This window comes from Echeneis naucrates, chromosome 6 (genome assembly GCF_900963305.1).
Source record: "Echeneis naucrates chromosome 6, fEcheNa1.1, whole genome shotgun sequence".
Classification (NCBI taxonomy): domain Eukaryota; kingdom Metazoa; phylum Chordata; class Actinopteri; order Carangiformes; family Echeneidae; genus Echeneis; species Echeneis naucrates.
Genome location: NC_042516.1, coordinates 16,154,932 through 16,166,621, shown reverse-complemented (window position 1 = coordinate 16,166,621; position 11,690 = coordinate 16,154,932). Strand labels below are relative to the sequence as shown.

The window sequence follows — 11,690 nt, the reverse complement described above, 5'->3', positions numbered from 1 at the left end:
GGTTGAGGTGAGCACGGGACAGCACCTTAGGGAGGAATGCTGTGTTCGGCCACAGAGTGACCCCTGGGCCATCTGAGTTCCACCTTAAGCACGAGTCACTGACTGACAGGGCGTGCAGCTCACTGACACGCTTTGCAGAGGAAATTGCCAGGAGAAGCGCAGTCTTACAGGTAATTCACTTCAGCTCTGCTTGTGCCAAGGGTTCAATTGGTGGCTGGCGTAGTGCCGCCAGCACTAGTGGAAGATCCCATGGTGGAATTCTCGGGACCCTCGGAGGATGTAATCTCTGAGCGCCCTTCAAGAAGAGGGACACCAGGCTGTGGCTCCCTACTGTGCTGTTGTCAACCTTTACATGTCGGCAGGATATTGCTGCCACGTACACTTTTAGCGTCGAGGGAGAACGACCCTCATCCAGGAGGAACTGGAGGAAGTCAAGGACAGTTTGCACAGAGCAGCACACAGGGTTCTCATCACAACTCGTACACCAGTTGGAAAAGAGTCTCCATCTATTCTCATACTGGAGACGAGTGGACGGTGCTCTGGCGTTCATTATGGTGTGTCTGACACCACGCACAGATGTTCAAAAGCGGCTCGGGCCCTCCAGCCACCAGACACACACACCTGTCAGGAAGGCGCCATGTGTAGCAGAGGGAACCAGCTCCTCCCTGGCCAGAAGGGGGCCACAAGCAGGATCCTGTGATCGTCTTGGAGGACCCTGTGGAGTACCAGTCGAATCAGAGGAAGTGGAGGGAAGGCATACACAAGGACATCTGGCCAAGGGTGAGCCAGCGCGTCCTGGCCTAGAGGGCTTGTCGTCTCCGCCAAGGAGAACCACGGAGGGCAGTGGGTTGACGCTTCTGAAGTGAAGAGGTCCACCTCCGCTTTGCCAAAGAGGTTCCAGATAGTGTACACTACCTCTGGGTGGAAGCGCCACTCTCCTGCTGGAGGTTTCTGGCGGGAGAGAAAATCTGCCAGGCGGTTCTGCTCTCCCGGTAGGTATATTGTCAAAGGCTGATCAGGCGGGGAGCTGCCCATGTGAGGAGATCCTTCGTCACTTCCAGCAGCTGCGAAGACTTGGTCCCGCCCTGATGATTTATATGATACACAGCTGATGTGTTGTCCACCCATACGAGGACATGCTTGCCTCTTAGGTGTGGAAAGAAGTGTTTGAGAGCTAGGTGTACTGCCCGCAGCTTCAACACGTTTATGTGTGCACCCCAGTCTCCCATAGGCCACTGCCCATGGGCTGCCCTGCTCTGCCACACTGCACCCCATCCTGAGGGGCAGGCATCTGTGGTGAGAGTCTTCCTGCGAGACGGAACGCAGCCCATAGGAACACCCCTGAGCATGTAGGCTGTCTCTCCAAGGGGCCAAGGTGAGGGCAGCCTGCCATGATACCCTGAGCTTCCTGCACCTGTGCTGCTTGGCGTCCAGGTGGAAACTGTTCGGCCATCTCTGCAGGGGGCGCAGTGACAACAAGCCCAGGGGAACCACAGCTGAAGTGGATGTTAGCTTGCCCAAGAGGGAAGGAATGTAACATAGGTCAGCTGACGGCCCTCCTGGAATAGGGTAAGAAGGTGGAGGATGTCGTCGACCCGGTGAGGGGACAGTCTGGCTGTCATTGTAACACTGTTCAATGTCACCCCAATGAAAGATCTGGTCTGTAACGGCACCAGGCAACTCCAAGTTCACCTTGATTCCGAGGCGGGCCATGTGGGACAGGAGACGCGCTGTGTCTCGTGACGCCTGGGCCCGAGACGGCGAACTGAAGCACGCGCAGCCCACTGTTGGAGCTGCTGATGAGAAAAATACCCGACCGCCGGCCCCAAAGCCTCAGCGTCTGCCCCCCCGTCCGTTCGTCCCCCCGCTAGGAGCCCTAGCGGGGGGACGAACGGGGTCTGGAGCATGAGGTTGTCTGGAGGGCAGGCGGGTGGGGTCTCTAAACTCCCTGGCCGGTCTCTGTGCGGGACACTGGACATTATGGCGGCCAGTGGGGTGGGTTGGTGGAAATAAGCGGGTGTGAGAGGCAGCCAAGGGGCCCCTAGGCCTGCTGGCAGGGGGCCTGCCAGGAGGAGGCGTTCACCTGAGGCCTGCAAGCTGCTGCCTGGCCTGTCCGGCCTGGATGGTAGGTTCTAGTGCTTCCTGCGCTGCTGGGACAAATAGCTCCCCTGGTTCCACCGGGAGGTTGCGCAGGGTTATTCTAGCTGTCTGTCAGGTTTGACTGTGAAAGCCAAACCTGGCGACGAGCTTGAACCAGAATGGACATCATTCTTCCAATCTCTCTGGACATAAGGCCAAATGCCTCCAGTGAGGCATCACAAAGGGTGACGGAATCAGCAGTCACATTGCTCTCCTGTAGTGAAGCTGAGAGGGCCAACAAAAGGTAGCCACCGCTGTGACCCTTACCCAATCAGGGTTCTCAAATTTAATTAACAAATCAATTTCACTAATTGGAGCGCTGACGCTACAATTAACAAAAAGCAACCGTGTGCTGGGGGGAGGCACGCAGCCTGTACCAACAGAGGTTGACAACCACACTCATCCGCGGAGGAAGTTATAAGCTACCGCTAGCGGAGAACCACGTTGGGCACTGGGACGCGCTCACGCAACCCACCAACTAGGTAAGCGAGCGGAAGACGTCAGCTCGAGCAAGTAATTTATATGCCGGGAGAAGGATGCGGGAACGCCATCATCACCGACAGGAAGTTAATAAGCAAAACAAAGCAGCTGCAAAGAACTAAGAATATACTCACCTTGTACCGGCGAGAGTGTCGCGGTGTCCACGCGAACTCAATACGACTAATTGGGGGGGGAAAAAAAAAAAAAAAAAAAAAGAGATCTCGCCGTCGCTGCTCCGACCGACAACGGTCGCGGAACTATTAGCGACGGAATAAATTAGCTGTAGTGAAGCGGGCCGAAAGCGGCTCAGTGCTTCCAAAGCAAACTGCGCGCGAGAAGAAAAGAAGGAAACGAGCCTCAGGTGACACCGGAAGATATGGTCCCCTCCGGGTCACCCAGAGGTCACAGGTGCTATTGTTGGTATACATACTCGAACTGCGCATGCGCGAAGGGGAATATTCAGTGCTTAAAGCACCGCCTCTGGCCGTCATTCGGGATTCATAGAACCGTAGTTACATTTGTAACTTGCGTTTTCAATTATTGTTATGTACTGAGCTTTCAGGGATGAAATAGAACTTTTAAGCAAGGTAGCTATATTTTACTGCCATTTCTTTTAACAACCTTCAAGTTTAATTCCATCTCAAAGTTCCTCCCCAGACACTTAATACTTTATGATGAACATTTAGTTTAATGTGAAAGATAAAAACTGGACTGTAAGCACATGCATTCTTACTTTCTTACTGAAAAATGTGGATCTGGCCATATGCCTCCCCTGCTGCCTGCATTAGGCTGACCGGTTATAGTAAACTAACATTAAAAGATAGCTACGAGTTAGCTAGCTGAAAGAAGTGAAAGCAACTACAAGTGTATATAAACAACATCTGAAGCTAATGGGTAAACATACACCACCACACAAGACAACAAAAATGTTCTTATACAGTCTGAGAGTTACAGCAATAATCAGTTGTACTCACTCCATGGTCAGCTTGCTGACTCTGTCCAAGGTGTCGAGTTGAGCCTGATCGAATTCATCCTGATATCTGTCCATCCTCAGCACCTTCAGCCAATCACTGACCGACACAATTGATGATAAGTCTGTGGGGGTGGGGCTGAGTAGTGTCTGAGAACAGCTCCTGAAAGACAAAAATAAGAGCATTACAATCCAGACTGCACATCACCTGCTTCCTCTGATATGTTTGGCACAAGTGTTTGCAGGCGCTGCCATCTCACCGAGTTGGCTCCACCTTGAGGGAGGAAGGGTGCCTGATGAGCCGGTCCAGAGAAGACAGGAGGGAGTCGAAGCCAGGCCGGTCCCCTCGATCAGCCTGCCAGCACTGAAGCATCAGAGAGTGGAGCGCAGACGGGCAGTTGTGGGGAGCAGGAAGGCGGTACTGGTCTGCCACTGCCTTCATCACCTACAAAGAGAAAGGGAGCGAGACTTGAAATAAGTAGGACAGATGGCATGCTGAGTCTTGTATAAAAATAAAACTCATGAAACGGTCACAGACCATGGAGGGCCTGAAAAAGTGACTCAGTGAAAATTATGCAAACTACAGCTGCCTGGCATTTTCTGTCTGTGGAATAAAGAGGCGAGGGGGTGGCATTAAAGTGTATTTGCTTCAGTAGCTGTCCACAGTTTTTGAACACTTGCATTTTTAGACTTCAAAAGAAGGATTAAGGTTTATTACACAATTTCCTAGCACATAACCTATGGGACAAATAGGAAGGACTTTCCCTTTTAAATGCATTTTACTACAGTGTCACACCTAAACTTGCACTCAGCATGACTTTTCCTTTGTACTCACTTCTTGATTGCTCATGTCCCAATATGGACGCTCTCCATATGACATCACTTCCCACATCAGTATGCCGAAGCTCCAGACATCACTAGCTGAGCTGAACTTGCGGTGCTGAAATGCCTCTGGTGCCGTCCACCTCACAGGAATCTTACTGCCCTGATGGAGTGCAGAATAGGACAGTGACAGAAAGAGGCAAATGGCGGCAAACCAGAAGTTAATGTTGGGAAGTAAAGCACAGTAAAGCTGTTTGAGCAGTACGGTAGTAGTAGTAGTAGTGGTTCACGCTGTTGCCCCACAGTTATGGATCACAGGTCACAGGTTCGCTACCTGGCCCGAACATGTTTAGGTCAGTTGGTTAATTGATGATTCTAAAAGCAGACCAGACCCCCTTCCTCCACAGACTGGACTCCCCTACAGACTAGAGACAGCATTGGTCATGTTGACCATGTGAATAATGAGCAGATCACTAATTTCTACACTGAGAATATGCAGTAGAAAGACCCGTTTCTGAATGAATCTGAGTCTGTGGCGCGCACACGCAGACCATTCGTGACATTCGTGAAGAAATCAGTCCCACCTACACTGAGAATGCACAGCGGTCATGTGCCTTTTAAGGTTGGACGATGAGTTTTGTAGGCCATGATGTAACTGTGCGGTAAGCACAACAAACATTTGAACTGAGACAAATCCATTTTGGTGTCAAAAACCTCAAATGTGCGCTTGAGATAATTGCTTCTTGTTTCTTTACTGTCCACCCCTGACCAGAACAAAGAAAACTCCCCATCCCACAACGTACCAGGGAGGCAGTGTATGTGGGTATGTTGTGGTCCAGGCCCCTCATGAGTCTGGAGAGGCCGAAATCAGACACTTTACAGACCAGGTTGGAGTTGACCAGGATGTTTCTGGCTGCCAAGTCCCGGTGGACAAAGTTTCTTTCAGAGAGGTAATGCATCCCTGCACCAACCCCCCTCGTCATCCCGACAAGCTGGAGGACACTGAACTGCCCCTCATTCTCCTGCAGGAAGTAAAGTGGCAGGATGGATGGAGGGGGGAAAAAAGTCTTTAGTTAGCAGTGAAGTGAAACGTGCACTCTCCAGCAACATAAATGATTCTCATTTTCTTACCCTAAGGAATGCATCCAGTGGCCCGTTTTCCATAAATTCAGTGATGATCCTCTCTGGGGGGCTGCGTGTGACTACACCCTCCAGCTTCAGCACATTAGGGTGGTCGAACTGACCCAGGACTCCTGCTTCACTGAGGAACATCCCCTTCTCCCTGTCAGATGCCCCCCAGCGCAGAGTCTTCACTGCAACCAGCACCTCCCTGCGACCCACTGGACGGTAACGACCCCGAGAAACCTCACCAAACTGAGCTAGAGTTGAGAAGGGATGCAGCAGATCACACTGTGCTGCTATTTGTTCCATTAAAGTCAGGTAAGATTTAAAAGAAAACAGAGCGCCAGACCGACCTGAGCCAATCACCTCCTCAACCTTGAGATGGGTGGGATCTACCTCTCGGGCAAACTCTTTTACTGCCTCACTGGGGTCCTCATAAGTGGACGGGTCCACGTAATACTTGACTCCACCTGGTTTTAAAATTAAGTCAGATATTTTTATTCCTTAATTTTTGCCACAGATTTATTAACATGAGACTGGGTTAGGATGACTGCAAATAAATGATACACTGTGCTGCACATGTCAAAATTAATTACATTTTATAGCACATATTGTTGAATTGCATTAAATTAAATTTAAAACAAATCAACGTAAAGGTTTGCTCACCACGGTTACTGATGTACCTCTGCAGTCTGTCGCTGTACGGACTCTCCCTCCTCTTACTGCCACGTAACAACAAACGTGTGAGTGAACACAATTGTAAACCCAGCATCACATGTCTGATCTTAGCCATGCATTAAGGACCCACCTGCGAAAAACCACCACAACCACAATTGCTGCCACAACAAGGAGGAACGCCGCCCCACCCATCACTGACCCCACCAGCAATGGAAGCCGATTCTGGATCTGCTGTGAATGTTCTTCTGTCCAAGAGAAAAGAAAAAAGTCTATCAGCTGTGATGTGTGTTTAAATATTGTACTGCAGGTATGAACAGTACATTGTTAATGTATTTCACCATCTCACTGAGAAGTTCACCTAAATTAAATTGTCTTATTTTCATGAAGGATCTTCTTTTATATATTGTCAAGAGCTAGTTTTACCCTAAATAAGAGTCCATCAGTTGGGATTAATGTTTGATTGAAATGGATGTGACTGGCATTAATTGAGTGGAGTACCCAGGGGCAGCGTGGTGAAGTAGATAGTGTTGCTGTAGGGTCCGTAGCCACGTTCATTTCGAGCTCTGATCTGGAAAGCGTAGATGGAGCCAGGAATCAAAGAGTTGACGGTCACAGTGTTGGTCTCACTGTATACAATCGCTGCACTGTCCACATCTGACCCCTGAGGGACACAGAGCAAGGACATCTGGTGACTCTCATGCTTATTTAAGCTTTTATGTACATGCACACAGTCATCTTGGTATAAACGTGTTCCTGTTCACTGCATGTACCTTGTCAAAGTATCTGAGCTGGTACTCCAGGATGTCTCCGTTGGGGCGGTCTGGCTGAGGCCATGAAAGAGTGATTGAGTCTGGTGCTCTGCTGAGCTGATGCATCATGGGAACTGTGCTTGGAACTGCGGGGGACGGGAAATGACAGATGGATGAGCGTCATTGAAGTTTCTCTTGAGGAAAGGTTAATCTCCCTCTAAATAATCCCACAACCTTCAAACGTCAGTTTTATTGAAATGCAAGTTACCACATGGGGGCAGCGTTACAGAGGTTGTGGAGGATATTTAGTCAACCTGAAAGTGTACTGGAAGTTTTTAAAGGAGCATTGAGCTGGATCAAGTCACAGTCAGCGTGATGGCATACCTGGCAAAGGGAACCCCCCCGCATTCCCTTCATTTGATAAAAAAAAAAACCTGAAAGACTTTAAATAATTGAGGTTCAGTGAAAGTCCAGATAAATCGCGAACAATTTCTTGGAAAATTGTACAATGGTGCACTTTGCCTGTATAATGCCTGACTCTCATTGTGTCGCTCGACTAGTCTGTCTCTTTGTCATCCCATTTATCATTTGTCCCTTTGCTCCTCCATGCTGACTATAATGGGATCTGACAGGATATTGTAACCTCGAGCAACCTCCTGTCCAAAGAGCATTGGAAGAAAAGATGGAGCAGAAAGACCCAGGGAGGAGGAGAGAGGCAGGAGAGAAACAAGAGACAGACTCACACAGAAAATACACTCCATATCTACACAAACATCATCATCCTCTTTCTTTTTCCCGCGCTCACCTGACTGACTTGTAGTGAAATTGATGCTTGTGTATCGAGCTGCAAAAGGACTGAAAGCTGACACCTCATTCATGGCTTGTACCTGTCAATAAGAACAACACACAGTCTTTTTTTTTTTTTTATTATCTATTTTTATGGCATGCTTCACTATTTGAGCAACAAAACCTCACACATGCGGTTATGCTCCTCAGTTAACAAACATCAGTAAATGGGAACTTGCTTCCCATTATGAATAAGAAATAAGCAATGATTTAGTTTAGCTTCTCCAAGCTAAATAATAAATGTAAGTGTGTGTTTGCTGATGTGGCACTCTTGGAATAATACAGCAGAGAGGACTCTGCTTCTGTGGCTCTACTAAATGTTTTGACATTTTCACAAATTTCTTGATCAACTTCTATTAGGCTTCATTGATTTGGCCCAAACATTTATCAGCAAAGTTAGTAAAAACCAACTCTCCAAGAATTTCTGATTTACAAGAGAGAATTAGTTTTTCCCAGACCTTACCTGTATGAGATAAGTGACTCTGGTCAGCAAGTTGTTGAGGGTGACCTTGGTTTGCTTCAGGTTGGTCTGGGAGGGGCTGAAGGTGACACCATCTCCACACCAGGAGCATGACGCTGGGTTGCTGAAGGTGGGTGAGGGGCAGATGCGACACACCACCCCGTACCACACTTCACTACGGCCTCCCATGTCCACAGGGGGACGCCACCTTAAGGATACCCCGCCGTCTCCGGTCTCATACTCCCAAGACAGAGAGACCGGAGCAGATGGAGGAGCTGAGGATAACATAGAGGCAGAAACGACAGAGAGAGGGGTTTGACATGCAACATATAAAAGAAGCTGCATGCTGGCAAAGACATTTAATAGTGTGTGCTTAATGGAAAAACATTCAGCAGGGAGACAGTGCGAAAATGAAACAGGTACAGAAACTAAACACCAAGCAGTTATATTTCAGTTGGTGCAGTAAAATCCCCATTGAATTGGAATTTGAAGACGATGATGAATTTTGGCTAAGTGACAAAAGGCTCCATTGAGACCTCTTGAACGCCTCCCAGAGGACCAGGCATAAACACACAAACAGACAAAGCTCACTTGTGCAGGCTGAGGAGTTGGCATCATTGGCTGCCCGGTAAAAGCCACTGCGACATTCACACATACTCGACCCCTCCTGGCTGGTTCGACTGTTGGAGGGACACACCAAGCAGGGAACAGAGCCCGAAACAGACTTGAAGTAGCCCACAGGACAGGCTGCAGAGACAAGAAGGACTTTAAATAAGATTACTTCTGTTAACTCCATTTTTTTTACTGTCACATTTTGATTGATAAAGGGATGCAAAGATATCATTAAATGATGTACAGTATTTTGTCATGTACACAGTTTGTGCAAAAGTAATTTGTCCTGTTATGTTTCTTTGGTCAGTTTTGGCCCGGACAGCATCAAAGAGCAGACACTATTTTTGGGTAAAGCATCAATTTGAGCTTGAGGGTTGTGGTTGAAGCAAAGGTTTATCTAAAACACAGCAGTCCGTTGTTTGTCTTTGGCTCTGTCCACCACAGTCATTTACTTGTGTTTACAAAGGAAGTGGCCCACGTTAGCAGAGTTACACACAAACCGGCAAGTTGAAACTGACCACAATGACTCTGTATCATTTTTTAGAAAAGATCAGAAGATAGAGCCAACTCTCATCTTTGTATAGAAAATACAATCCTGTTAACTGAACATTTCAATATTGCATCAGTGGGCCTGTGTGCAGCTGTCGTGGAATCAAGTGTTGCAACTTTTCAAGGATATGATAACAATTTCTGTATGTCACCCAAAATATTAAGTAGGAACTGTGGAATAAGTGAGAAACAAAGAAAACACTTCAAACGGAGGACATGGAAAGTGACGTGCTACAGAACAGGAGTCATGTTGATAGACAATCAGTTTTTCAAAGGCCCAAAATTAGTAACAGCCCAAAGTGAAGTTGTGCATCAGACTGGGTTGTTTCTGTTTCGACCCTCTGATGCTTAATGACAATCAGTGCATTACCAACACTTTTGTTATCCCTGAAGAAAAACAACTTCATATCAAAATGTATTGCCTAGAAGACTGAAAGCATCCACAATTATTTCTGTCTCTCTATGTCTCTCTTATGCACACAAACACACATATTTAAAATGCCATTTCAACCGACAGGTTACGTCCACAACAGTAGGAAATTTGTGAAATGTGCCAATTCTTAATGTCAACAGCAGGACAGCTAAGCGAGGAAGTCAAGATGACCCGCACTTAGCTTCGTGCTGCCACCTGCCAGAGCGTCAAGTGTTTATCCTGAGAAGGACCATCAGAATAGAGAGAGAACTGGCCTCTAAGTTGTTCTGCTGCCATTTTCACACTGTGTGTTTGAGTGGCTGTGTGTGTATTTGTGCAAATGCCTAAAGTAGTGTTCACAAAAGGTGACATCATTCAAAAAGAGGTCCCTTTGTCTAAGTTAAACGTGGAGTGTGTGTATAACCACAGACAGGTATAAATGGCACACCGGATAACACCTGAGCAAGCAGCTTTCAAGAAGAGCCCTCTCATACAGATCTAAAGCGTTTTAAAGACCTCTTAGAGTTGGAGGATGAGAGAGAGGGTGTGTGTCTGAGAGTGTGTTTGCTGTTCATGGTCAGGGAGGGTACTCTTGACTATTTATACGCTTTTATCAGGAACAACTCTTAAATGTGAGCAGGTATATTTGTGTGTGGTGGGCATGAGTGCAAAGTAGAAAGCAAAGGAGGAAAAGATGAAGGTAAGATGTAAAAGAATAAACAGATAAAAGGCTTTCTGTGTTCTCACTTGGCTCTGAGAGCTGACTTCGCTTTCATTCAGGTGAGAAAAAGAAAATGGACAGAGAAAAGAAGAAAAGGTTGATTTGGCCAGATGACAGTGGGAGAGTAAACTAAAAAAGGAAGATATACTCATGAAGATGGATAGCCCAAAACAGCTGCAGGATGAACAGTAGGATTTTGTAAGTCAGTGGCGGACGATGGGCGAAAAAAGAGGAGGAAATTGCGAAAAGACAGCAGGCAATTGACAACAGAGAGAGAATTATCTTCCTTCCTCAATTTTTTATTCTGTGGCTGCACATTAACAGATGTGTTTTCTTATGGCTCTGACATGAGACATAACTCAACTACAAAGACTTTCAACAGCACTATTACAAGCACCGGTAACAGTCGCCTCCCCTTCTTCCCCCCATTCTCATCCACCTGATGACAGCAGCCAATGAGAAGACAAGCTTTCTGCCCCTACGGGATCATCTACAATCCATCTACAACCCCCACCAGGCCACCCATCCGGCTCCATCCATCCATCTATTCCTCTATCCTGCTCACCAATAAAGTAGGAGGAACTAGGAGTCTTTCTGAAACATCAATATGAGTTGGTGATAAAAAAAAAAATACCATGCCAGAAATATAGTTAGACAGTTATTTCCATCATCTCTTCAAAGAAAAGAGGCCTGTTCACTTCTTTTTTCCCCTCCCTCTTTACTTTTTGACTTAAAAATACACAAACAGTTCAAATGGCAATAAATGAGCTGCGACTGACTCCCATTGCAAGAAAGACTGAGTCTAATCCACTGACCTGATGATAGATAGATAATATAATAGATATATATTATATCAGAAAAAAAACATTGCTGAAAAGAGAAGCAAAAATAGAAAACAATATGCAATGAGGTGAGTCATTTGACATTAACATAATACTTTAGTATGTAGATCACTGACCCAATTACTGCCTTTCTCTCTTTCCTCTTTCATGCACCCATTCCCTCCTTTGGCTCCCAGCATAATCTCTCTCACTCTCTCTCTCTCTCTCTCTCAGACACACATAAGCTTGATCACAGATGCGCCCACACAAGAGGAAACACATGATTCAGAAGGTGCATGCCTTTGCCTG

At 46.9% G+C, this 11,690-nt stretch overlaps 1 protein-coding gene across 3 annotated transcripts in view; it reads right to left on the bottom strand.

The window, feature by feature from the left end:
• Positions 1 to 11,690, bottom strand: part of ephb6 (eph receptor B6) — a 37,758-nt gene that overhangs the window by 2,749 nt on the left and 23,319 nt on the right. The window contains exons 6-18 of one of the 3 annotated variants that reach the window (XM_029503933.1): positions 8,858 to 9,013; positions 8,270 to 8,541; positions 7,766 to 7,847; positions 6,982 to 7,106; positions 6,710 to 6,872; positions 6,342 to 6,456; positions 6,200 to 6,255; positions 5,887 to 6,003; positions 5,543 to 5,790; positions 5,215 to 5,433; positions 4,425 to 4,574; positions 3,850 to 4,034; positions 3,594 to 3,752 (exon numbers count right to left, since the gene is read on the bottom strand). In XM_029503933.1, coding sequence (XP_029359793.1) covers positions 3,594 to 3,752; positions 3,850 to 4,034; positions 4,425 to 4,574; positions 5,215 to 5,433; positions 5,543 to 5,790; positions 5,887 to 6,003; positions 6,200 to 6,255; positions 6,342 to 6,456; positions 6,710 to 6,872; positions 6,982 to 7,106; positions 7,766 to 7,847; positions 8,270 to 8,541; positions 8,858 to 9,013 — 2,047 coding nt within the window. Of the gene's footprint in view, positions 1 to 3,593; positions 3,753 to 3,849; positions 4,035 to 4,424; positions 4,575 to 5,214; positions 5,434 to 5,542; positions 6,004 to 6,199; positions 6,256 to 6,341; positions 6,457 to 6,709; positions 6,873 to 6,981; positions 7,107 to 7,765; positions 7,848 to 8,269; positions 8,542 to 8,857; positions 9,014 to 11,690 lie in introns of all 3 variants that reach the window. The other 2 variants (XM_029503931.1, XM_029503932.1) reach the window with 2 other exon arrangements.